We start from the raw sequence: 25,071 nt of genomic DNA, 5'->3' as shown, positions 1-25,071 counted from the left end.
ATTGCTTTGCATTTCTGATTCAGTTACTTTTAAAGAAGGCAACAGGAACAAATTCACATTTGAAGCAATTACTTTATCTTAATGTATGCGATTACAGAGAACAGAGCTAGCTTTCAAAATTTGTGAAATGACCCTTTGTGATGGAAGCATCAGCTTCATAATCTATTGTATAACATGAGATTTCATAGACCTAAATGAAGAAAGTTGCCAGCATGCTGAGAGTTACACATAAGGGAGTTTTATTTCTGATCTATTCACAAATTCATATGGGAACTAGAGGAAGCAGAACTATGAGATGTAGAAAATTCTGCTTATTAAATACAATAACAGAATTGTTACAAGAAAATTACATGCAGCCAATTTCACTTTATTGTGAATAAGTAAATTTTCACTACATTGAGATGTTAAGCATAAAAGATGGTAAGTAATAAAAATAACTGGAAAAGCATCATATATTGCTTAACTTTCATATCCCTCTTTATATATTTAATACCCTCTTTATATATTTAAATATTTTGTATAACCAGTTAGCCTGGATATTGTTGTACTGCTTGTGTACCTTGGCTGCTAAAAAAATCCTGTGTCTTTGTGTGAGGTACTTTATGACATTTGAGCTAAGGGTGGTTTTTTTCCTCCATTATGAGAATGTTTGGAGCTTTTTTCTTTTTTTAGTGAAAGTGATCAGTTTTTTTTCCTAGGGGGTGTTGTTTGGTTCACGTTACATAAGGCTACAAAGGGTAAAGCGGAGTGTATTTTGATATTCTTCTTATTCAAACAATGCATTTTATTTTGTGTATTCAGGTGGAAATCAGCCATCTAAAAGCCAGACAGAATGCACTACAGGAACAACTGCAGAAAGTACAGACAGCTGCTCAGAATTCTCAGCTGGGAGCTGGTGTTTTGCCAGCAGCCACTGCATCGGCCTCCTATGTTCCAGAGGTCAGACATTCCTCAGGTTTTGAAAGAGATGACATGGATTTTGGAGATATAATCTGGTCACAGCAAGAGATAAACAGATTGTCCAATGAAGTTTCCAGGCTTGAATCAGAGGTTGACCACTGGAAGCAGATTGCAGTGGTGAGTGGTTTCTCTTCTACCCTGCCCTTCCCTCTCCCCTCCAAATCATTGTTTTCATTGCATTTGGTGGATCTTTTGAAAGTTCATGCTGAAAAATTCATGGAAGCAACATGTTTTGATGGAAAAGCTGAAACTTTTCATGTTGTCACATGACTAAGGACACATTCAGTGTCTAACTTCCAAATGCTTTTATGCATGATTTGTCAAGTTGGGTAAAGGATTTAATGAACATTCACCTAGAATGCAACTTCAGCCTTGCAAAAAAATACTTCCCATCCTCCTGGCTACGATACTGATTTTTATTGATAGCACAATACTGTTCAAAGTAATGGTTGTATACTTGCATACTTCTTATGCTTTCTCTTCTCCCAGTCCTTGATATGTCAGTTATAATTCATGGTCTGTTGAGACAAAAAAGAACATAATCTATAAAGTGGCTGCTGATGTGAGTTACCATTTTTCAAGGTATAGCCTGATTTCAGAGGTATGCTTTTCCCATGTGAAAATACTCAAGCAACCCTATTGTCTTACTATGGGCAGACCCTCACTCCAAACTTTTACCCATTATATGTAGTAATGTAATAATCAAAATCCATGAAAAATAAGAATATTTCCATTAAAATATATTTTTTTAAAAACCAAAATTACAGTGGATTTTTATTTTGCTTCATGTTGGCTTTGTTGTTTTCTACTTTTGAATATCAACAGAGGAACCATTTAGATAAAAATACATGTATTTATCACAATTTTCATATGGATATGTGGTTTGGGTTTTTTCAGTCTTCCAAAGTTCAAGGCACAAATGATGCTGAACAAAGTGAAATATGCAAACTACAAAATGTAGTTAAGGTAAGCTGACAAATTAGTCTTCTTGTGCTTTGCTCTTCATGGTTTTGCATATAGTCACATGACTTGTAAATATTTTAACTAGCACTATTATGACAGCATTAAAGATGCACGGGGGCATGTAGTAGCATAGCAACACTTCAGTCAGCAGTACAATATTTAAAAACAGTTACTCTGAGGAAGGGTGTTTGTATGATTTGATAATTACAGTATGTTAGCTTGAAACAGTGACATTAGTACTTACAAGGGTAAATCACTTTGTGAGGCTGTTGATGAGTTATGAGACTGTATTTTAGATACACAGAATAATTTCTCCCTGCTCAGAAGCAGCTTGCCTTTTTTTTAGGTGAAGGTGTAAAATATGGATTTTATATGTCATCCTAGAAAGTTACTAAAAATGCTTCCTAGTGCATCCACTTCGTATGTAACACTAGTAATTGCTTTGCATTGATTTAATATTTGCTGTTGTGTAGAGCATACTATTTGTGTAAACATACTTTTTAAAAGAATTTTTTTCCACCTGTTTAAAAAATCCCAATCAAAAAAAAAATCAAGAAACTTGACTTCTGTGAGAAATCCTTTAATAAATCCTTTAATTAGACTGGGGAAAACTTTTTTTCTTTCTTTTGTATTGTATTATTTCTTTCATAAGAAGACACCATACTGTATTTTGTCATTTTGTTTCTCTAATGATATTTTTAGGAGCTCAGACAGAATTTAAGTCAAGAAATAGATGAACATCAGCATGAGCTGTCAGTATTGCAGGATGCCCAGAGACAGAAGTTAGTAGAGATAAGTCGCCGACACCGAGAAGAGCTGCGCGAATATGAAGAGCGAATTGAAGAGCTTGAGACTCGGTTACAGCAAGGTCTCTGTTACCACATGCTTTCTGTTTTATGTAGAGTGAATTTTGGTTAAAATGTTGAATATGCATGTAGCAATACAAGAGATATCAAATGCATCACGTTTAGAATTTTAAATTTCAATTTCAGTTCAGCTTCATGTTTAAGACAAGTGTCCTGTATCTTTTATTCACTCCGGTTGGCTTGAACACTGGGATGATAGCATTTCATCTGTGGCACATATCATGCTGGAGGGTCATTTTCTATACATACCAATTGTGCTCTGAATTCTGCACTTTCTGGGTAGTTTTTTCAATTTACACTGGATATAGGTAGGGATAAGATATACCAAATTGATAATAAGAAAGTAGCAAGACAAAAAATAACTTTTGTGAGAAGTACTATGTGCCAGTTGGGTTACTTGACAAAAGCTCAAAGGTTGGGTGGTGAGAGCACTGAGACAAGTTGCCCAGAGAAGTTGTGGATGCCCCATTTCTGGAAATGTTTGTGGCCAGATTGGATAGGACCTTGAACAACCTAATCTAGTGGGTGGCACCTCTGCCCATGATGATACAGGTGTTGAAACTAGATGTTCTAAACGCCCTTCCAACCCGAAGCTGTGATTCTATGATCGCCAGAAACCACACCTTAGTGTGTGGCATAACTACAATGTAGAAGCTCAGTAGTTCCCACAAGTTACTTTTTGTTGCCATGTTAGTACTTCATACTCTCTAAAAATAGTCATGTCAGTTAGGTTTCCTGGAGAACCTTCTTTGCACAAATATGTAAGCTTTGCCTGTAAACTTCTATATTTACCTGGTAAAACTTGGACTTCTAAAGAGTATATACTCTCCTTTTAAAACAAGAAATCTACTCCCTTCTTGGAAAGAAGGAAAGTGTTTTCACAGCTTCTCTAACTTAAAAGGTAGTACTGATACGGAATTTATTTCTTAAAATCACATGCCTGTTAAGGTTTAACATCTTTTTTCATTTCACATACGTATTATCAGCAGGACTAATTTAAGGAAGCTGAAGGCACAAGTTCCTTATCTTTTATATTTCCACTTACCTGCAGAATAAATACTGCTAGTGGCTTTTGAGAAACTAGAGTATTTTATATTTTTATTTTGTTTATTCTGTCTGACAAGATAATAGGGACTAGGGCAAGGTCAAGTGTTTGAGCTGACACACATTTGAAGTGAATTCACAAGTAGTGTGCATTCATTTAACTTTTTTTTTCCCTGCACTCTTCTGATAATGCCTTTTTGTACTCTCTAACTTACCTGGAAATTATAGAAGATTGTACAGAAATACAAACGTCAGTATAGTATGGCAGTATGATGGATCTGTAAAAAGGTTAATTCTGAAAAATGTTTTTCTTCAATTGAAAACTTTTGTGCATCATTTAGCAAATTATTTGGAGCAAATTGTTCCCTATAACCCATTTGGCAAATCTTTGAAATTTAATTAATTAAATTATAAATGGATTTTGCATCAATCTGAATTAGCTGGGATTTGGTAAATTTTTTCTTAGAAATTTGAGAGATTCCAAATCTTGATAAATTAGATTGTCATCTCCTCAGCAAGAGAGGTGAGGATCAAATATATTCTAATTAAATTACAGACAAAATATGTCTGCAACATTTACCATGTAAAATTATATTGAGCCAGACATGTGAAAATATTCAAAAAGCTACTTACTTATCCCAGTAATATGTATAGCATGGCTTCAAATGTTAAACCTATTCAACCAAGCTTTCTGTTGATGGTGACCAGGTCTTTGTTTTAGTCTATCTCCCTCTGTCAGGAGAAGAGGTGAAAGAAGAGAAGTAAAAGATCTAGAGTAGTGGTTTGGGTTAATATTGCATATAATCTTTTTTGTCTTTTAGATGGTGTGAGCACTGATGCCATGGATGACTCTAAAATTACTGAACAGAAAAAAAAAGCTCAGAGTCTAGATGGAGGACAGGTAGAAGAGTTGCAGGTTGTAAAGGACCTAGAGGATGAAATAAAAAAATTAAATCACAAACTGTCTTCTGCCAAAGCAGAAAACAAAAATCTTCTGAAAGAGCAAGAATTTGTAAAGCTAGAAAAAGCCCAAATAGCACAAGATTATGAAAAGCTTAAATCTGACTTTAATGTGCTTCAAAGATCTGTGGCAGAGCAAGATGCCCTCTTGAAGGAACAGAAGCAGCTCCAGTCAAAGACATCACTACCACAAGACGTTGTCAGCCTACAGCAAGCATTGTTAGGTACTAAAACTATGATTTTTTTATTATTATTTTTTATTTTTATATATTTTCACAAGTTTTCACTTTTAAAACTCGACTTATTTTATGAATTTAAAACTGAATATGAGAATATGTGCCTATAAAGTATTGCTGATTTAGAAAAGTATTGTCCATTGAAGTAAGGTGAAGCAGAAAAGAGAATTGTTAGGACTAGCATGGTTATCATAGGGGTTTCTGATTAGGGAAGTAATCATGTCTGCCAACCATATCTGTTTAAGATGGGTCTTCTCTTTAGAAGTAAGTAAGCCTCAACAGATGTTGTTTGTTTAAATTCAAAAAGTGTATTTTTGTGTATGTATATAAAGGTACTCGGTTGCTAATATCTTCTCCTTAAGGAGACACCAACCTAATTGTCTAAGAAAATACCTCTAGGTAGAAAATATTTTAATATTTCATAACTAATAAACTCTAGTACCAAAGTCCCCCTAATGTGGGATCAGTTGTGAAAGTAATACTCTGCTTTGTGTGGTGACTGATGGTATATTTGAATCTTCTATGGCACTGATGCTTTGCATCACAAAATGCTGTGAAACTATTCCCTTCTGAGCAGCAGAATTCTATTTGGGCAAGGTGGGAGAATGGATTTTATTGTTGTTTTAAAAGTAGTAAATTATCTATTTGAATTGATTTTCCTTTATAGAAGCAGAACACGAAATAGCAAGACTTTCCAGTTTAAATCAGGTAAAGCAATTTCTAAATTAAGCCAGCAAAAAAGTTCATAACAGTAGTAACTGATGGAAAACAGATTTGGGTAGCTTGTTTGTTTTTTTTTATATTTGCATTTCTACTTAAATAACATTGTAATGTCAAAGGAAATAATTGTTGTTTAATTAAAAATTGTAGTTTAATTCTGTAATTATACGTAGAATTTATAGAAACAATACGTTTTTACTTGTGAAACTCCACAGTGCATTCTACTAGGAAAACCATTCAAATTCTACCTATCTTATTGTTACCTAGAAAGCTGTAACATACATATTTAAAGTACTAATAGTTCATTCTGTAAAATAAGTCATTTTTCACTTCTGCTGTAGCATGTTTTAGTTTCGGCACTTAACAGTTGTGAAATAATTCTCTTCTGTGTAGTTCTCATAATAATACTGCATTCCATCTTAATGATGAAGTGGAGCAGTGGAACATAACACACCTTTAGTTTTTGGCATTGTTGTCTTGGTCCTTTATAAACTCTCAGACTTGAGAGATTTGGTTTATTTTATTTTGTATCCAGTAGTATTTTTCAGCTGAGTTTTTCTGTGTTTTGCATGCATTCAGGAGTTCCCATAGCATTTGTCATAATGATGTAATTTAGATGCCCTTGATTAAAACTTCCTGTCTCACTATGCAGCCTGTCATGTTTAAGGTGGCTCTTGCAGTTATAATAGTTTATCCCAGCTGTCAATCCAAACCTCAGAGGTGGATATAATGTCTTACCATACCACAGCTTTTTGTGCAGAAGTGTATAAACTGCACTTCTAAACCAAGTGATGAAGAAATAAATGGGTATGTATGAATGGTAGAGAGAAATATTTCACATCAAAGATTATTTAACTGGGGTAGTATTCTTGTAGGCTTAGAGAGTCTAATATAGTTTCAGCAAGATAAAGTCTGATATTTACCATTTTTTTTTATTTTATTTTTATTTTGAGGGACTTGAGAAGGAACTGACAAGTGCACAACATAAACTTGAGAATATTCTTTCTTCGAATACAGAGGATCAAAACTCAGAAATAAATCAGTTAAGACAAGATTTGGAAAGGAAAGAACATGAATTAGATGAAAGTGTTGCTGAAAGAGAAACATTAATAGCAGAGTTGGAAGAACTAGACAAGCAGAATCAAGAAGCTACTCAGGTAATACATACTACAACTAATTATTGAACAGCTGAATAAATGTTTAGAATTCTGTGTGTGCCTGTGTTTGTGTTTTAAGTTCATCTTTGAACATAGATAGCAGGGAAATACAAGTTACCTTTTGAGGCCTAAAAACAAATACTTGGGGCTAGTATTTCTCTATACCATCTGAATGTGAAATTCAGAAGTGCAAGTAAAACCCACTTGTTCTAGACAAAGAAGTAATACAGTATGTCATCTATCTGTAAGAGATGTTACAAGCTCAGTTACATAGTCCCTGATTTTTCATTGCAGCATTTCTGATGAAATTTATCCTGGCAATATTCTGATCTGTCTTATGACATTATCATTAAAATGGTTTTTGAAACTTTTTCTTTTATAATTTTTAATTATGTTGAATATTTAAGTTATTTTATTGCAAGTTCTTTATAATATGAGCTTTTGTGGAGTAAAAAAATCACCAATTATATATAATCAGAATTAAATTATACCTTTTTATCACAGTATATTTGACCTGTAAATTTGAGTTGCAGGCCATGTGTTTTCAATTATTGATTTACCAATTAATCACCTATGAAATGAATCCACACAAGTATGTTGAAACAAAAAGTTGAAAATAGAATATACAGATAATTTAAATGTAGGGCCCTATTTTTAAGCAGTAGATGTTTGCTGAATTCCAAATGTCTTGACAAATTCTGACAGTTCTATTCTTTAAGTAGTTCTTTTATTTCTTCATTTAGGTAGTTAAGGTTCTTTTAAGGGTGGTGTTCTTTTTTGTTTGTAGTGAAATCTAATCTGTTCTTATTTGATATTTGGTTTTAGTTAATTTATCATTACTAGTTGATCCTACTTGCCAGTTTATGTTGGTAACTAAGAAACATTTTTATCCTCTCAATTTTTTAAATTCTTTATTGTTTAGAGGATAAATGTGAATGAATGCATAGTTCAGCTGGTTATGCTACCCCAATGAATTCTGTTTTGTGTTCATTTCCAGCATATGATTACACTGAAGGAGCAGCTGTCAAAGCAACACACAGAAACTGATAGTATCATCAAACAGCTGAAACTTGACATCGATTATGAAAGAAAGAAAGTATCAGAATTAGAAACTGAGAAGACAAAAACTATGAAAGAGTTAGAGAGTCAGAAAGAAAAGCTAAGCCACTGTTCATATGCACTTAATGATTTGCATGTAACTAAGCAGGAGCTACAAGATAATATTAAAGATCTTCAGGAACAATTAAGGAAAGCTCAGGACTGTAATTCGCAAAGTAAAAAAGAAATTGGAGAGTTGCAGCAGAGACTAAAAGAAAGAGAGGAAGAACTTCATGTATCCTTGAACAAGTTAACAGAAAAAAGTAATGAGGAATCTAGCTATACTTGTCAAGATCTGATTCTAAAAGAAAGAGAAGTAGAAATTGCAAAACTACAGAATGATGTTTCAGAAAATAAACAAATAAACGAAGATCTACAGAAATCTCTGTCTAATCTCAGAACAGAAAATGGAAAGCTGATAGTAGCCATTGAAGAACTAAAACAGGAGTTAAATGATGCCATTTCTGAGAAAAAGAAAGTTTACTTGGAAAAAGACACTGCTGTGGAGGCTTTGAAAATGGAAAAAAGGCAGTTAGAGAGTGAATTAAACGAGACAGAGAAGAGGCTTTTGGAACAAGCGCATAATTATAAGCAAACTATTGAAGAGTTATCAAATGCGCGTAGTATGGATACAACTGCATTGCAGCTTGAACATGAGCGCCTGGTTAAGCTCCATCAAGAGAAAGACTTTAAGATTGCTGAGCTTAAAAGGACCATTGAGCAGATGGAAACTGACCATCAAGAAACAAAAGAGATGTTGACTACTAGCTTAGGAGGACAAAAGCAGTTGACAGATCTCATAAAAGAGAAAGAGGTATTCATTGAAAAATACAAAAATCAAGCTTTACAGGTGAAGCAGGAACTTGAGGAATATATTAAAGTTTCAAAAAAGCAGGATGTCTTAAAACAGAACTTGGAGGAAAAAGACAGAAGTCTTGCAGTCATGAAGGAAGAAAATAATCATTTGAAAGAAGAAATTGAACGCCTTAAGGATCAGCAAAGTAGATCTACACCAGGGGTGGAGCCTAAAACTTTAGATATTATTATTGAACTTGAAAGTGAGGTAACACAGTTAAAAGTGATAAAGAATAATCTTGAAGAAGAAATAAAAGTTCACAAAAAAACAATAGAAGATCAGAATCAAGCAACAGTGAAACTTCAGCAATCTCTGCAGGAGCAGCGAAAGGAAATAGATGAGTCCAGATTTCAGTGTGAACAAATGAATGTCACACATGAAAGACTCTTCTTAGAGAAAGATGAGGAAATCAGAACTTTGCAGAAAACAATTGAACAAATTAAAACGCAGTTGCACAAGGAGAGACAGATTATTCAGACTGATTCTTCTGATCTTTTTCAGGAAACCAAAGTTCAGACTCTTAATGGAGAAAATGGAAATGAAAAACATGACTTATCTAAAGCTGAAATTGAAAGACTGGTGAAAGGTATCAAAGAAAGGGAGATGGAGATTAAGCTATTAAATGAAAAGAATGTTTCTCTAAGTCAGCAAATTGATCAGTTGTCTAAGGATGAAGTTGGTAAACTTACTCGAATCATTCAAGAGAAGGATTTAGAAATACAAGCTCTTAATGCTAGAGTTTCCTCAGCTTCCTACAGGCAGGATGTTCTTTCCCTTCAGCAGCAGCTGCAAGCTTATGTTCTGGAAAGGGAACAAGTACTAGCAGTTCTGAGTGAAAAGACAAGGGAAAACAGTCAGTTAAAAACAGAGTATCGTAATATCATGGACATGGTCGCTGCTAAAGAAGCAGCTTTGGTGAGGTTGCAAGAGGAGAATCGAAGGTTATCCAGTAGATCTGAGAACAGCAGTCAAGACATGTCTAGAGAAACTATTCAGAATTTATCCCGTATCATTCGAGAAAAAGATATTGAAATAGATGCCCTAACTCAAAAATGCCAAACCTTACTGACTGTCTTACAGACATCCAGCACAGGTGCTGATAATGGGGCAGGGGGTGTCAACAGTAACCAGTTTGAGGAACTTCTGCAAGAACGTGATAAACTAAAACAGCAAGTAAAGAAAATGGAAGAGTGGAAACAACAAGTAATAACCACGGTCCAGAACATGCAGCATGAGTCAGCTCACCTCCAAGAAGAATTACAGAAGCTTCAGGCACAAATTTCAGTTGAAAGCGATAGTACTTCAAGGCTGCAGGTAGATTATAATGGCTTGATTCAGAGTTATGAGCAGAATGAGAAAAAGCTGAAAAGTTTTAGTCAGGAATTAGCACAAGTTCAACACAGCATAGGGCAGCTTTATAACACTAAGGATCTTCTCCTGAGTAAACTGGATTTGGTAACACCATCTCTGGCAACAGCTTCCACTGTTTCACAGCTTTCAGGTGTTCAATACAGTCCTCCTGAAGCGCTCGGTGAGGAGTGTAAACTCCTTCAAAAAGAGCTGGAACAGCTGAAAAAAAAGTTAGAAGAAAAAGATTCAACTATTAGGACTCTACAGGAAAACAACCAGCGATTATCTGATTCTGTTGCTACAGCATCAGAGCTTGAAAGAAGGAGTCAAGAAGGGACTGAATCAGAGATGAGGCAGATCAAAGAAAAACATGATGTGTTACAGAAGTCACTTAGGGAAAAAGATATATTAATTAAATCTAAAAGTGATCAGTTACTTTCCGTGAGTGAAAATCTTAGTAACAAAGAAAATGAAAATGAGCTTTTAAAGCAAGCTGTAACTAATCTAAAAGAAAGAAATTTAATATTAGAAATGGATATTCGAAAACTGAAAGAAGAAAATGAAAAAATAGTTGCAAGGTGCAGAGAAAAAGAAACAGAATTCCGTGCACTTCAGGAGACTAACATGCAATTTTCAATGATGCTGAAAGAGAAAGAGTTTGAGTCTCACTCAATGAAGGAAAAAGCTCTTGCTTTTGAGAAGCTGTTGAAAGACAAAGAACAGGTATGTACGTTCATACTTATGACTATCTCTTTAAGCTAGATAAGTTCAAAATAATATTCTTCCTGGATATTTGTCTGTGCTGCAAGGCCATAGATGTCCTGCCCTTTCCTTGTTAGATCAGTAGTATTTTACACTCTTCCTAGCAAAGACTGCCTCTGGTAAAACTGTTGGCCATGTTTGAAATATTTGTATATGTCTTCAACAGGGCAAGACAGGAGAATTGAATCAGCTGTTAAATGAAGTTAAGTCAATGCAGGAAAAAGCTGTTACTTTTCAGCAAGAGAGAGATCAAGTCATGGTAGCGCTCAAACAGAAGCAAATGGAGAGCAGTGCCCTGCAGAGTGAGGTACTACCAAACAATTTATAATTGCAAGAAATAAATGAAAAAATAATAAGAAATTGCATCTGTAATATTTTTTTTTATTATTTTAGTAGCAATCACTTGTTAAAAGCACTTAAAATTAGTACACTTGCAATATTCTTCCATAGGCATGTGTTACATTTGCTTAATTTTTTTTTTTATAAGAAGTGATAGTTCAAGCAACTTAAGGTATGTTCTACACAGGTACAGCATTTGCATGAGAAAGAGCAGCGCCTAAATCAGGAACTGGAGAGGCTGCGGAATCACCTTTTAGAAATGGAAGACTCCTACACCAGAGAAGCTTTAGCTGCAGAAGACAGAGAGGTCAAGCTAAGAAAAAAGGTTTTGATTTTGGAAGAAAAACTTGCATCCTCATCTACTGCAGTGGAGAATGCCAGGTAGTATTTTTAAATATCACAGTAAACTAAACTGTGCCAATGCCTCTATTATACTGAGCTGCCATCCTGTAGCATGCTAAGCACTTGAGAAAAGAAAAATATTTGAACTTCTGTTACTGAGAATCAAGAGGATGATTTAAAATATACTTGGCTACTGTTGAGAATTTAAAGTATTTCTTCTTTTAGTAGCAACTATTGTCAACAGTGCTTAGAATGAGAAAAAGAAATAACCCTTAATTTAGTTGTGTGTTAAAAAAGTGACTTACTTTCAAGTCAAGGCTTCATTCAGTTTGGAAGAGTCTTATTTTATACACTTCAATGCACACCTGACTGCCATGGGTTGTGAATTGCTTTCGAGATACCCATTCTTACTTTGTGCCTGATACCAATGGAAAGTGTACACTGCTCTGAACTTCCTCCTTCTTAGTGCAAACATACAGGGCAAGATGCATTGAATTTCTCATGGGTAGCAGAATCTGAGAGGCTAAAATATTTTTACACAATTGGAAATTAAATGGAGCAATCAGTTGCTAGTAAGTAGCAACTTACTGAGTTTTTGGAGGCTGGGTTTAAAAGTAAAGACTGGTATAATAGACCTATTGATTCATAGTAATTGAAACAGACAACTGGGAAGATATGGATTTTTATTTCTTTTTTGTAAAGATGCTATTATAATAACGAACAAAAACTAGATTTTTTTCTAATGCATTTCAAAAAAAATAAGTTAATTGGGATCTTTTCTTTGATTGTCAAAATTTTGTTGCCAGACTTCTTTAAAATATCTTTAGATTGGTTTTGTGTGCTTTTAAAGAGGGGGGAAAAATGCCGTAATTTTTGAAAACTGAGCTGAAAAACTTTTGGTAAGCTGTTTTTTGCTGGGATTTCATTTTCTCTATGATAACATCTGTTACTTAAGTAATGTATCTTGTTTTCATTAAGTCATCAGGCTAGTCTGCAAGTTGAATCTTTGCAAGAGCAGTTAAACCTAGTTTCCAAGCAGAGAGATGAAACCGTGATGCAGCTGACCATCTCCCAGGACCAAGTGAAGCAGTATGCACTGTCTCTGGCCAACCTGCAGATGGTACTAGAGCAGTTCCAACAGGGTAAGGTTTGTCAAGAAATAGCAAAGATTACAAGTATTTTGCAACTGAAATAGTTACCAAATTTTGGTGCTTTTGAAGTATTCGTTACCTCATTTTCTTTTTGATAGCCCGAACCTCAGAATCTGTTGTCTGTTTAAAAACTTTAAAAAAACAATTCTGTGGAAACTGTTGATCAATATCACATTTATGAAATTGGAACGAATTGGTCTACCTCATGAAGACTAGATATGATAATGCTGAGGTTTTGCAATTGCATATCCCAAGATGAGTTACATGTTTTAAATTAAGAGTTTTTCTCTTATTTTTAATCTTCTAGAAGAAAAAGCTATGTATTCAGCAGAACTGGAGAGACACCAAAAACAGAGTGCAGAATGGAAGAAAAAAGCAGAAAACCTAGAAGAAAAAGTTGCATCACTGCAGGTGGGCTAAATAATGAAATTGAACCTTGTCAAACTAAATTGTAATTCTTCATTGAGCAAGCAAAGTAGCATTCTTCTGCTGACCCTTTATTTTCTGAGGGTGTTTACAATACAGTTATTTGTGTGAACAAGTGATTGCAGTCTCTTCACCTGTTATGTTTGATGTGTGTGGTATTAGGATAATTGTGATAGTGACCTCTATGCTTTTTTTGTCCCTTTCCTACCCTCTTATTTAGGTGAGTTTAGAAGAGGCAAATGCTGCCCTGGATGCAGCATCCAGGCTTACTGAGCAGCTGGACATCAAAGAGGAGCAGATTGAAGAGCTTAAGAAAGAAGGTAAATACATTTTTTTCATTTCTGCTTAAAATATTTTAATCAGCTGAGGAGACAATGTAGTATTCTGAGAAACTCACCAAAACTGATATCCTATGAGAGACTAATTCTTTGCCACATTATGAGGACTTCTTTGTTTATAAAGCAAATATGAAGAAGTCTATTTACCTTCTGTTAGTCATCTTTTTCAAAAGAAAGCCTGGTAGAAGTTTTTTTTTGTTTTGGGGAGGTTTTCCCTGTAAATACAAAGACAGTTGATTTAGCTCTGTAAGTGTCTTTTTTAAAAGTTGGTGAAATACAAAATGTTGTCAGATTTTCCAAAGTAGCTACCATATTTTACATAGTTACAGGAGTACAGTGAGGTGGAGATAATGGTGTGCAGTTGGTAAGAGATGTAGAGGAAGCAGCTCTTGCACAGATGTGACTGCCATCTCTGCTGGATGCAGTGGTAACTCATGCTTTGAACATACACAACTAATTATTACTATTCCTTTTATAATGATAATCAGTCTTACCCTTGTAATAAGTGATGTTCTCTTGCAGCATTCTTGCTTATGACAGATACATGGTATGAGGTCTCATTTGAAAGTCTTCAAGATTCCAGCAAGAACTCTACAAAAAAGTTACTACTTTTCTGCTACATATTTAAATGGGTACTTATTTAAATTTAGTTCTAAGTGCAATTTGGCATCCAGGTGGGCATCATAGAAGTGCTCCCTGAGTTCACATATGAATTTTACAAGCTAAATTAAATTTCAAACTGCTACAGATTGTACAACTAATGATCTGGTTTTGAACTGACTGATCTGTATATTTATGTCTCACCACAGACATTGTCAGCAAAAGTTCACAAACACACTGGATTGAAATTAACTTTGGCATAGGAAAATACTGCACTCTTAAATGGGAAGTTCTTCATTACTGTTTAATTTTGATGTTAAACCCTTGCATAAGAAGGAGGGAGAGAACACTGAGTATCAAGCAGTGTTGTATTGGCAAGCAATTTACTTAAAAAAAATGAAATGGAATTGTTGCATAAAGGAAACAGCACTTTAATGTTGCTGTAGAGTAAATTGTGATTTTTATAGAAAAAAAAACTTTGTATTCTCTATTTATACAAGAAAACATAAAATGTCTTATTGCAAATTGGCCAAATACATTCCCAGACACTGTTTTTTAGCCAAATCCTTTGAAGGATTTCTTTATGGATTTTTTTGGCAGGAGAAGTGATTTTAATGGAAAAGTATAAGATGTACCAGATGCAGTTTTCTGGATTGCCATAAATGGTTAACAAATTATTAGAGACTGTAAATGTCTGGTTCACAGCAGTCCATGCTGAATTTTGGCTCAGGACCTTTTTGTTACTTAGTCTTTTCATACACCCAAAGTACGTGTTTTAAGTCCTTTTCAGCTGTAAGATTCTATTTTAGAGGGAAATGTTCCATTTAAAAAATATGTTTAATGATAAATTGCATAGTCACTCTGGATGGAATATAGCTGTGTAGTGGTTCTGAAAAGTTGATCCTCTTTAATATAAAATCTTTTTTCATTTAAATTATTAATATTTTTCATTTCATTTAAATTATTAATACTTTATTTAAATCCATCATAAAGGAATAAATGAAGTGAATAAAATTTGAAAAAGCAACTCACAATTGTCTTGCTTTGTAGATAAATAGCGACAGTGTAAAATTTAATTGAAATTTGTTTTCAGATGCTGCTTGTTTATCCTTTTTGTGGAATTGGTAGTATAACTCATTCCTTTCTATTCTGTGGACATCCAAATAACAACTCACCTATGTATGCTCATGCAACTGTATCATTTTATAATTATGTTTGCTATGTTTTCCTTCAAGTATTGGTGTCCTATTTAACTATATTTACAAAGTAGCATAATTTTACATAAATGTAAACTTCAAAACCCTGGATTAAGTCTCCTGTGCCTCACCCTGGTATGTTAAGAGAGGAGCGCTGAAGAGCTGTCACATTATTGGAGTGGATTTTGATGCATATGATGTAGTTGTTACAAGATACATTGTTGTATAATACATGTTTTGCTTTAGTTTTTAACTTGCTTTGAATGAGGAGATTACTCTGTGTGTTCCTTGAATAAGAACTTTCCCAGCATGATATTAGTTATTTTGTTCTATTCTGTACTCCTTAAAATTCATATTTATGATGTAAAATGTTTGTATAAAGACGTGGAGTATTTGAATAGGGCATATTAGGTTGTATCCATTTCACAGACTGGCTCTTTAATGTCTGTACGTACAAAATCTCTTTATGAGTTCTCATAGAGTTACTGGTGTTAATTGGGAACCATGTTTTGTCAACATAGTTGTGGCATGTACTTGTTAGAGATTGACAGTGTGGAAATGAGTGGAATCCTTTCCATGCACCACAGATTATTTGACTTTAAAAGTTCATAAAAGTCATTTGTCTTACAAAGATGTTGAAACTTTTTAGATATTAACTGAGATAGATAAAACAAAAGTGTGTCTTCTGTGGTTTTTAATGAAGCATTTTTAATTAACATGAGCCCAAATATTGTTAAAAACTAAGTTGATTAGCAGTTTTTCCAAAGGTTTTGGAGGTAAGCGTTAAACCTCATAGAGGGAGAGGAGAAAAAATTCATCCTTTCTACTTTTACCTGTAGGGTGGAGTTGGCCCTCACAGAGACAGTCCATGTTATAGTATATTTGTCAAGTTTTCATGTGTGAATAAGGCTTAATTGTACTTTTATTAGGCTTCAGAAGTAGTATCTTGCAGAACCCCAGTTTGGTGAGAAATTAAGCTTTTGTGGTCTTTATGGTCTTAGGCCACCTCACATTCACTGATTTATAATTCTGGCCTATTTATTCAGCTTGCAGGCCATGTTGCCTGACTGCAGTGTTTGCTATTTTTCTCTCAGTCTTGTTTTTGGTGTGTAAAAGCTGTGGCATTCCATCTCTTCCGTTCATGTTTTTGTTCCCAAAAGTGTGGATAATCTTGCATATGCCTGTCTCTCTTGCCAGTGTACTGAATACTGAAGCACAACACTATTTCTGTGATGCATCGGTGTGTCCCAGCAAGCTGTTTCCAGAACTTGCATCAATTAGAGGGGTGGAAAAGGTCCAAGCAGAACAGGCCCTCAGCAAACTCCTGATGTTGTTCTGCTAGCCAGTAATTCATCTAGGAAACCTGAGAACTCCTCTGGTGCTTCTTGAAGCAACCTGTTAGTAGGGTACATGGAATACCTGGGCTTGGTAATACTGGAGGTTAAGGCCAGAGATCAGAAAGACCTGATGCCAGCATGGAGTTTGACCATTATGAAAAAGATTGCCACCACAGGACTGCAGACCTTGCTGAAGAGTTTCTTTCCAGTTCTGTATTTAGACAGAAAAGAGCAGTTCATCAGACCTTTTGCAATGGGCTTATTTAACATGTGTTCCTGTACTTCAGCTTTGAGTATTGTTCCTGAAATTTCAGCTTGTGCTTTCAAATAGCAATGACTTACTTGGCACTTTTTTATAAAAAAATCACATTGATTTTATGGTTCATAGCAATATTTATGAAGGTATGTGTTACTGATAAATTTTGCAATAATGTTTCAAAGTTCATGTTTTTGTTTCTTTTCCTGTGACATTACATTTATAGGTGAGATCAGAAGAGAAATGTTAGAAGATGTACAAAATAAATTAATGAACCTTATGAACAGCACAGAAGGAAAAGTGGACAAGTAAGTCTTTCAGGAAAGATTTGGTCTAAGTTTTTTTGGTTTATTCCTCTCAATGTGCAGATGTGGCACTCACAGTTATAAGAGTAGTACAGGACTGTACTTCTGAATGTTGTCTTGCTATACACTTTTATTATTTTGACATTTTTCAATTGCTTGGTGGTTGTAAATAGTCATTTTGATTAGTAAAACCAATAGATATGTGACTTTGGCTCACTGATGTGTTTCTTAAATAGAAGTGAACTTCCGTAGCATGAGCTCTGCAAATGGAGATAAGAGTTCTTAATGAAATTATTTTATAATGTTCAAGGTGTCAACAGCAAGCCTTTTCATGTGTCTGCATCACCTGGATGTCATGAAAATCTCTTCCTTGGTCCTTTTTTTTTCTTCTCTACCCAGCAGAACTGAAACAAGGATAGGCAGATGGGTTCCCCTGTCCTGATCATTATGTCTTGGTTTGGAAGTACACAGAGCTTTCTTTTTAAATGTTCTTCTAAATCAAAATCTTAGAACAAGCATTTTACTTGACTGTAGTATATACATCCAAATTTGCTTATGTTGCCATTCAGTTTCACCTTACTGCATACAATATTGCTAATACTGTCCAAATCCACAGTCTGTAAGAAACGTAATAATTTACAGAAAGAGGAAATTGGTGAGGTACCTTTTAGTTATTTCTATCTGATGTGTTAATTTCTATACTGTAAATTAGGCAAGAGTATGAGGAATAAATGCATCAGTACTATGGTATCAGCTGTTACACAATAGCAGCTTGTCTAAGTGCCTTCTTTTGTTCTGCAGACTGTTGATGAGAAATCTCTTTATTGGACATTTTCATACTCCAAAAAATAAACGTCTTGAAGTGTTAAGGTTAATGGGAAGTATCTTGGGACTGAAAAAGGAGGAACTTGATCAGGTAATACTTTGCAGAAAATTAAGCATTCTTTTTTTTCTTAATTTTTTTTCTTTTTTCTTCCTTTTTTATTTTCTTTTTCATTTTTTTTTCTCTTTTTTCATACCTTTTCCTTTTCTTTTTTTCAGTATCCTTACCTGAAAATGGAATTACTTGCTACTGAACTAAATGTGACTGTCCCTGCACATTTTGTGGGGAAAGTGTGTTTTTTCTTCTTTTGTCTCACCTTTTTTTCTATGTGGGACTTTTTAATTTTTTTTATCTGATGATCTTAATCTTTCGATAACATTGTTTTAATAGGGTAGATTTAATTTTGCTGAGGAATGCTAATTTAGCAAGGAAAGGATTTAACTTTGTGCTGTTGTGTAGAGTAGCTGTAATATATCAGTTACAGAAAAGTAAGCCTGTTATATATGTACCAGTAGTTATTGTGAAAAATGTGAGGTTTTTACTCTTAAATAAAGAGCCAGGCTTTTAGACTGCCCATCTTTGGGAGGTGGAGAATATGGTTTTAACAAAAATAATTTTTTTTATTTATCTCTAAGAGTACCACATTGTTATGTGACATTGCAGTCCATATTTATTCACTTTCTTTTATGTGCTGTTTTATTTTTGTTGTTTCCTAACTTTGTTTTCTTTAAATATTTCTCTAGTTGTTATCTGAAGAGCAAAGAGGGGTTACAAGATGGGTGACTGGCTGGCTTGGTGGAGGAGCTGGGTCAAAGAGTGTTCCTAGTACGCCTTTGAGACCAACTCACCAGAACATTTTTAATAGTGTAAGAATTAATCATTCATTCTCTTGGTTTGAGTGGAAAAATGGGGAATTCATCGGTATATTGAGCTTCATTTACTGATGCTGCTGTACCTTGTGTAAATTGTTTTGTGCAGCTGCTTTGGCAAAAGGTTTTTTTCCTGCACTAAGGAAATATTTAGACATTGAAAATTATACAGTGAAATTATACAGTGATAAGTCTTGGGCTAATAAAGAAGACAACTACTCTTCCACTGGTTCCTGCATTCATTGTTCTTATAGACTTCATGTGAGAGTATGGAATTCCACAATACTGAACAGTATAGAAGACTGTCACATATTTTGATGACTGTGTTCCCATATCTCCTTCAAATTTAAATTGAAAAGCTTTTTCAGCTGCTGCAGCTAGTGTGTCTTATGTACAGCATATAAAACTGGTATTATAAGTTTTCAAATATTGTAAAGCAGCAGATCTCACAGTATGATCCATGGGAGCAGTTTATTAAAGTTCTATGGAACTTTCTATTTTGCAGGCCAATAAATAATGTACTCAAGGACCAAGCACTGAGGGATTGGAGTTTTTGGATTGACTTTGTTTTTTTGCTCAATTGAGCTAGAAATATTGAGAATGGATTCCTGTAAATCATCTTGAAGTGTAGGGATTGTTTTTTTCCCCCTAAAATGGTGCAGGTACAGAGGCCACTAAAGGACTGTGGTCTAATTAACAATAGAAGTAAAAGAGAAAAATTAATGCTTTTGTGTGAATAATACAGGCTTTACTAAGACAAATTTTATCTTGTAATGCTACCAACACCTTAATCATTCCATGCTTCCTTTATTTGAGATTCTTTATGAAATAAAGCATACATGAGCTTTAAGAGAAAAGATGGGGTTTTATGTGTTTCTGGAGGAGAGATTGGTTGAGCAAAGACTAAGGAAATACTGTGATGTCAGTAATAACATGTAATTCTTTAAATAACTGGCTTAAATCAATAATGGAATTATGTTAGGAGTATGTATGTTTTCTCTAGAGTTTATCAGTTATATATAAATGCCTCTTAGTGAGACAACAACAAAGAGTGTATTTTGAAAATAACTTTCATTGTCACTCACTGAGAGCTGCTTAGTATCAAGTACAAGTACAAAATTGATTGCAGGCTGTTGACAGCTTTTTGTTTTATTTATATATATATATATATATATATATATACACACATATTTTTGACTTAGTACTTTTCACCAGAGCATCAATGAAATATAATAACTAGTAGCTTTTTACAGTCTTTTTCAGAACTGTTCGTGAAATTCCTTGAAACTGAATCTTGCCCAAGCCTTCCCCCACCCAAGCTCTCTGTTCATCACATGAAACCTTTAGGAGCAGCAGGAACTGGTAAAAATAGCAGTACTCCACCCAACAGTCAAATGCAAGGTAACTTCCAAATCTTTACACAGAACATAAATAACTACTGGTGGAATTTTAATGAGGATTTTAATGATTCTGTGCTTCCCCACTTGTAAATTATGAACTTGATTTCTTCTCCCCAACCATGTCCTACTTTGTCTTTTTTTTTTCTTTTTTTAATTCTTCTCCTATATTTCCTTCCCACTGCATCTATACCTCACTTTCTAAACTCTCAATACAGAAGATTAGAGGGACCAAATTCCCTTTGATGTAGGAAGAATTTAACAGCACCTGTTAGAGCCAAACAGTTGCTGTGTAGACAACTTCGTATGGTGTAGCAGTGAAACCAATCCTGATTTTCAGCATCCCTGTTGATCAGCCTGTGTTGAAGTGAGTGAAAAATGCAAGTAATACAACTTTGCAGTGTCTCTCTGGTGTGTAGAACCTGGTTGCTCAGAGAGGACCAAAGTAAAATCAGTTAAGTATATGGCCTGGTATGAAATCTCTGTAAGCAGTGCAGGAGTGTTGACCTAGAAAAATCAAAGAGAACAGTTAGGCTTATATTAAGCATGTTAAATTAATATACTTTTGTTTTAAGTTATTTAAGATTCAAATGTTCAGTTTTACTGGTCTGGTTTATTATTAATTTTTTAATATGTGTTTAAGACTTCACCTTAGTATAGGCCTGCTGGTTTGCAGAAGCTTGTTTTGTTTGAAACTTAGCTGTAAACTCAAAAGAAAATAAAAACAAAAAACCCTGAACACCAAACCCCTGCATATTATATGTATGTACAGAGATAGAGAGAGATGCTAAAAAACCCTTTTTCAATTCACCTAAAGTAGTTGGATGTTACAAAGTGCTGTTTATTTATAGGGGTTTTCATCAGGCTGACCCTGGGGAAGCTGTGCCATGTATTGGGAAACTTTCCTGTGCTCTGCATTTTAGTGCATGTGCCTTATTTCTGCAGATATTTTGTGTCTGGCATTGCTAAGGTGAAGTGAACTGCAAAGGGTTTTCATCTTGGCTGTCAGATGTGCACATTTTTTTGGGTAGCTTGGGTTGTTACAGAATTTTGGTAGTGGACTTGGCATTGCTGTGTTAACAGCTGGACTTGATTTTAAGTCTTTTCCAACCTAAAGGATTCTCTGGTTCTGTGAGAGTAGTAAAGAGCCTAAAAAAGTCTTTGAGGGTGTCTACAGCCCATGGCAAGGAGATTTTCAAGGACTTACATGTTGCCAGAGTAATAGGCAATTTTAGAATGTCTTTCTGAACAAATGCTGAAAAATTGGATAAATTTAGGAATGATTTTTTTTAACAAGATGTTTTCATTGTTGGTTTGGTTTTTTTTTGTATTCCAGATTCTCCAGTGTCAGGAATGAGTAGAAGACCAGATGCAAATCCATTTTTAGCACCTCGATCTGCAGCAGTGCCTCTCATAACGCCAGCTAGTAGTTCTGGACATCTGCTTATGAAACCTATTTCTGATGCATTGCCTACTTTTACACCACTGCCAGTGTCCCCTGATGCCAGTGCTGGTGCTGTATTAAAAGACCTCCTAAAACAATAGATGGTCTTGTATCAATATAATGATGGTAGCACTTTAAGGAAAATGAGAACACTATGTTGTATATAATTTACCACAATGAGGCCTTCTGTAAAAAGTCATGTATTTGATTGCAATTGTACCTTGCTTTTCTTGTACTTACAAACTTATCAGTGCTTCAGAAATTCTAATGGTGGAATGAATAATTGCCTTCTGTACAGCAGGCATTCATTTTGGGTGTGGGTTAAATATTTAACTCAGAAAAAAATCTATCTCGTTGCTAGATTGTCACAGGACAAATTAAAGGATTTTTAAACCTTAGGTATACTGGGTTGTTTCAGATATGCATAGACAGCATTAACTCTTTGGCATTGAGATCGGTTTTTCCATTAAAATGATCTGCCATCTACCTTCAGGAACCAGAACTAAAAAAAATACATAATATACCCAATTAGTGGTGTTTATTTAATGTACTTTTGGACATGTTTCTCTTATTTAAAAGTTCAATTGCATTTGGGGGCAATTTGAGGCACATTGATCTCTTTGCACAAAGATTTGATATAGCCCCCCCAGGCTAACAGCTGTTTTCAGCAGACAAAGCCATCAGCACCGAGGAGTTAACTATGGAAGTGAGGCTTCACATCCTTGCGAAGAGTGGGTAATTTAGCAGATGATATGTTCATATATATAAAGACACTGTGCTCTAATGGTCCAAGGTGTATATTTGAGAGACTTTTTATCTTGCAAGATTTTGTAGATCCAAATATAGACTTAAAGCTTGAACACATGTATAGAATTAAAAGGGAAGAAGGTGCTTGCTTATCTCAAATGTGTAAATAGGTCTTTGCACAATCAAGGCCAAAGTCAATTATTCTGTAAATTTTGGTGTGTGATAACTTGTACACTTTGTGTAGCAGGTAAAGAATGAAGTTGCATACTAAAGAATAGGAATTACCCTCATAGTGAATCTGAGATAAAACATCCTCAGTTTAAAATGTGTAATTTCTAAATCTTTTTATATGCCACTCCTTGTTAAGTCAGTGTTACAATAATTGTTGTGCAAGTTCTATATTAGAACTGTCAACCTTCTTCATTTTCATTAAGGTCCTGGATGAAATTGTTGTAAGACTTATATTTAAATAAAATTAATTACTGAACTTGTACAGAATCAACCAAAACAATGCAAGAAATCTTTGCATTTATTTATATAGAGGTCAAATAGTGAATTTTTTTTTGCTTTGAAACCTAGCAAAGATTTTTTTTAATTGCTGTACTTACCTGAAGAGCTGTTTGAAACTCTTCTCCAGTATAGTAATGTTTCATGGAAGACTTAGCAAATTTGTAACTGGATTGATCTACCATATTGGATTTTGGTTTAAAATTTTTTACCCCAAAAATTTTATGGACAGTTGGATTTCTGAAAAGATTACAGCCACATATTTACCAATGTAAATTCTGTATTATATAATAAACGTAATGAGAATCTCAAATTACCTCAGCTGAGAATATTAGTTTAGGTACTTCAAATGTACATCTTCATTTAAACTGGACTGGAACAGCTCTTTTTTTCTTTTCTCTATAGCAATTATAAAGAAAACTGAAATCAGATGGCATCTGTGCAATCTCTCTTGGTCTTGTAGTTATGTCTGTTTAATGATATATGGCTGCTTTGCAATAAAATTGCCTTTTGGTAAGCCAAAGCAGAAGGAAATGTTTAGTTTTTAAAAATTATGTGACTTACATGTTGTAAATTACCAGTGGAGTCATGCTGCTCCCTATTCTCTGAAGATACTAACTGAGCAGTTCTTTTTTTATGCATTTTTTTCCTCCTTTGACTGCAGAGAACTTAATGTGTACACATTTCTCTTTCAGGAAGCTCTCTAAATGCCAATAAAGAAAATATAGTAAGACCATTTATTTCTGCATGCTATAAGTCAGTTCCATTTATACAGTAAGGTATGAGTTTGAACAGGGAAACCTAATACCAAGCAGAGGTACTGAAGAACTTCAGAGTTCCTCATTAAGCTCCTTGATGAAGAAAAACATCTACAGCAGAGATACAAAAGGTTTCAGTCCTTAAGTCCTAGGAGGTGAGCTCTGTTGAACTATGGAGAAAATCCTCGTGGCTTAGACATTTCTGTTCTAAGGCTCATTCCACAGGTACATTGGTGAGGTTTGATGCTTTGTTACGAATCAGCAGGGCTTCTGTGTTCCAGGCAGTACTTTTGTGCAAAAAAGTGTAAAACAACTTCATTACTTTGTTTCTTTCTTCCTTCTTTGAATGTTTCACAGACCATTACAAACATTCAAGCTTTGTTTTCATTGAATGATTAGTAGTTATATTTTTTCCTCTAATTTTTCTTCTGTGTTTACTTTGTCCTTGATAACTGTTCCATATATAGTTGCTTTACCAGTTTCCCACATGTACATACGTGACTCATGTAGTCTGTCCAGTTAATTGTGTGGGTCTTTCACACAGCAGCATGAGGGGAAAAAAAGCTCTGGAATTTATGCAAGGTGCAGCAGCTGACATTTTTCATTCTTTTATTTAACATAATTATTTTCTGTGGCTTTTGCAAGGATTGTTTTGGTCTAACAAGCTGTCAGTTATCTTTAGTGGTAAGGTAACAATTCTAGTGACATTCATTTTTGCAAGCTTGATATAAGGGGAGTGGTGGGGGAGATGAAGGTTAAGGTCTTTAGACTTTCTCATTTTGTTGCTGTTCTTTGCTTATCCTACATTCCATGCAAAGAGAAGGAAGTAACTGGCTGATCTTTCTAATTGACGTTGTAAAGAAATGCACAGTGTGGGGTTTGGGAGTTTATTGGGATTTTTTGGGAGGGGGAGGGGAATGTTGGGGAGCTTTGTTTTGGTTTTTTTTCACTTAAACTTTCCTGCATTACACCAATTAGTCACAGCAATATAAGTTCACAAATTAGAGTGACCAGTGTAAAAATAACTCGGCTTTTTTAACAACGGCATTTTATTATTGGTTTTTTTTTGCCATTCTTGACCATTTTGCATAAGTAGTTACCAATAAGGCAGGGGATCTGGATCATCTATAGGAGTGACGGATGGCTAAAGCAGAAGAGACAGAATGGAAGATGCTTCTCTTGTAAGTATTTCACATTATTACATAGTCATGAAAGCTTTGCAGTTAATTAATGTCTTCTTATTGCTTGTGTTGATATACTGCTG

The 25,071-nt window shown here is 34.6% G+C and overlaps 2 protein-coding genes across 3 annotated transcripts in view; both read left to right on the top strand.

Annotated features, from left to right (window-relative positions):
• The window catches only part of TRIP11 (thyroid hormone receptor interactor 11), a 29,406-nt gene extending 5,617 nt beyond the window's left edge, over window positions 1-23,789 (top strand). The window contains exons 4-20 of the mRNA XM_023927687.2: window positions 802-1,077; window positions 1,858-1,926; window positions 2,626-2,791; window positions 4,655-5,017; window positions 5,697-5,737; window positions 6,703-6,906; window positions 7,904-10,933; window positions 11,139-11,279; window positions 11,499-11,692; window positions 12,632-12,795; window positions 13,112-13,215; window positions 13,451-13,550; window positions 17,184-17,265; window positions 18,064-18,178; window positions 18,829-18,951; window positions 20,208-20,355; window positions 21,688-23,789. Of these exons, the coding sequence (XP_023783455.2) occupies window positions 802-1,077; window positions 1,858-1,926; window positions 2,626-2,791; window positions 4,655-5,017; window positions 5,697-5,737; window positions 6,703-6,906; window positions 7,904-10,933; window positions 11,139-11,279; window positions 11,499-11,692; window positions 12,632-12,795; window positions 13,112-13,215; window positions 13,451-13,550; window positions 17,184-17,265; window positions 18,064-18,178; window positions 18,829-18,951; window positions 20,208-20,355; window positions 21,688-21,896 (5,529 nt within the window). The 3' untranslated portion in view covers window positions 21,897-23,789. The remainder of the gene's footprint in view (window positions 1-801; window positions 1,078-1,857; window positions 1,927-2,625; window positions 2,792-4,654; window positions 5,018-5,696; window positions 5,738-6,702; window positions 6,907-7,903; window positions 10,934-11,138; window positions 11,280-11,498; window positions 11,693-12,631; window positions 12,796-13,111; window positions 13,216-13,450; window positions 13,551-17,183; window positions 17,266-18,063; window positions 18,179-18,828; window positions 18,952-20,207; window positions 20,356-21,687) is intronic.
• A 509-nt stretch (window positions 23,790-24,298) lies between these two features.
• Window positions 24,299-25,071, top strand: part of FBLN5 (fibulin 5) — a 55,798-nt gene continuing 55,025 nt past the window's right edge. The window contains exons 1-2 of one of the 2 annotated variants that reach the window (XM_086893062.1): window positions 24,299-24,389; window positions 24,904-24,988. The gene's annotated coding sequence lies outside the window, so the exon portion shown is untranslated. Of the gene's footprint in view, window positions 24,390-24,573; window positions 24,989-25,071 lie in introns of those variants that run through there. The other variant, XM_086893063.1, reaches the window with a different exon arrangement.

This window comes from Cyanistes caeruleus, chromosome 6 (assembly GCF_971803275.1).
Source record: "Cyanistes caeruleus chromosome 6, bCyaCae1.hap1.1, whole genome shotgun sequence".
Lineage (NCBI taxonomy): Eukaryota > Metazoa > Chordata > Aves > Passeriformes > Paridae > Cyanistes > Cyanistes caeruleus.
This window is presented reverse-complemented; position numbering and strand designations above follow the sequence as displayed.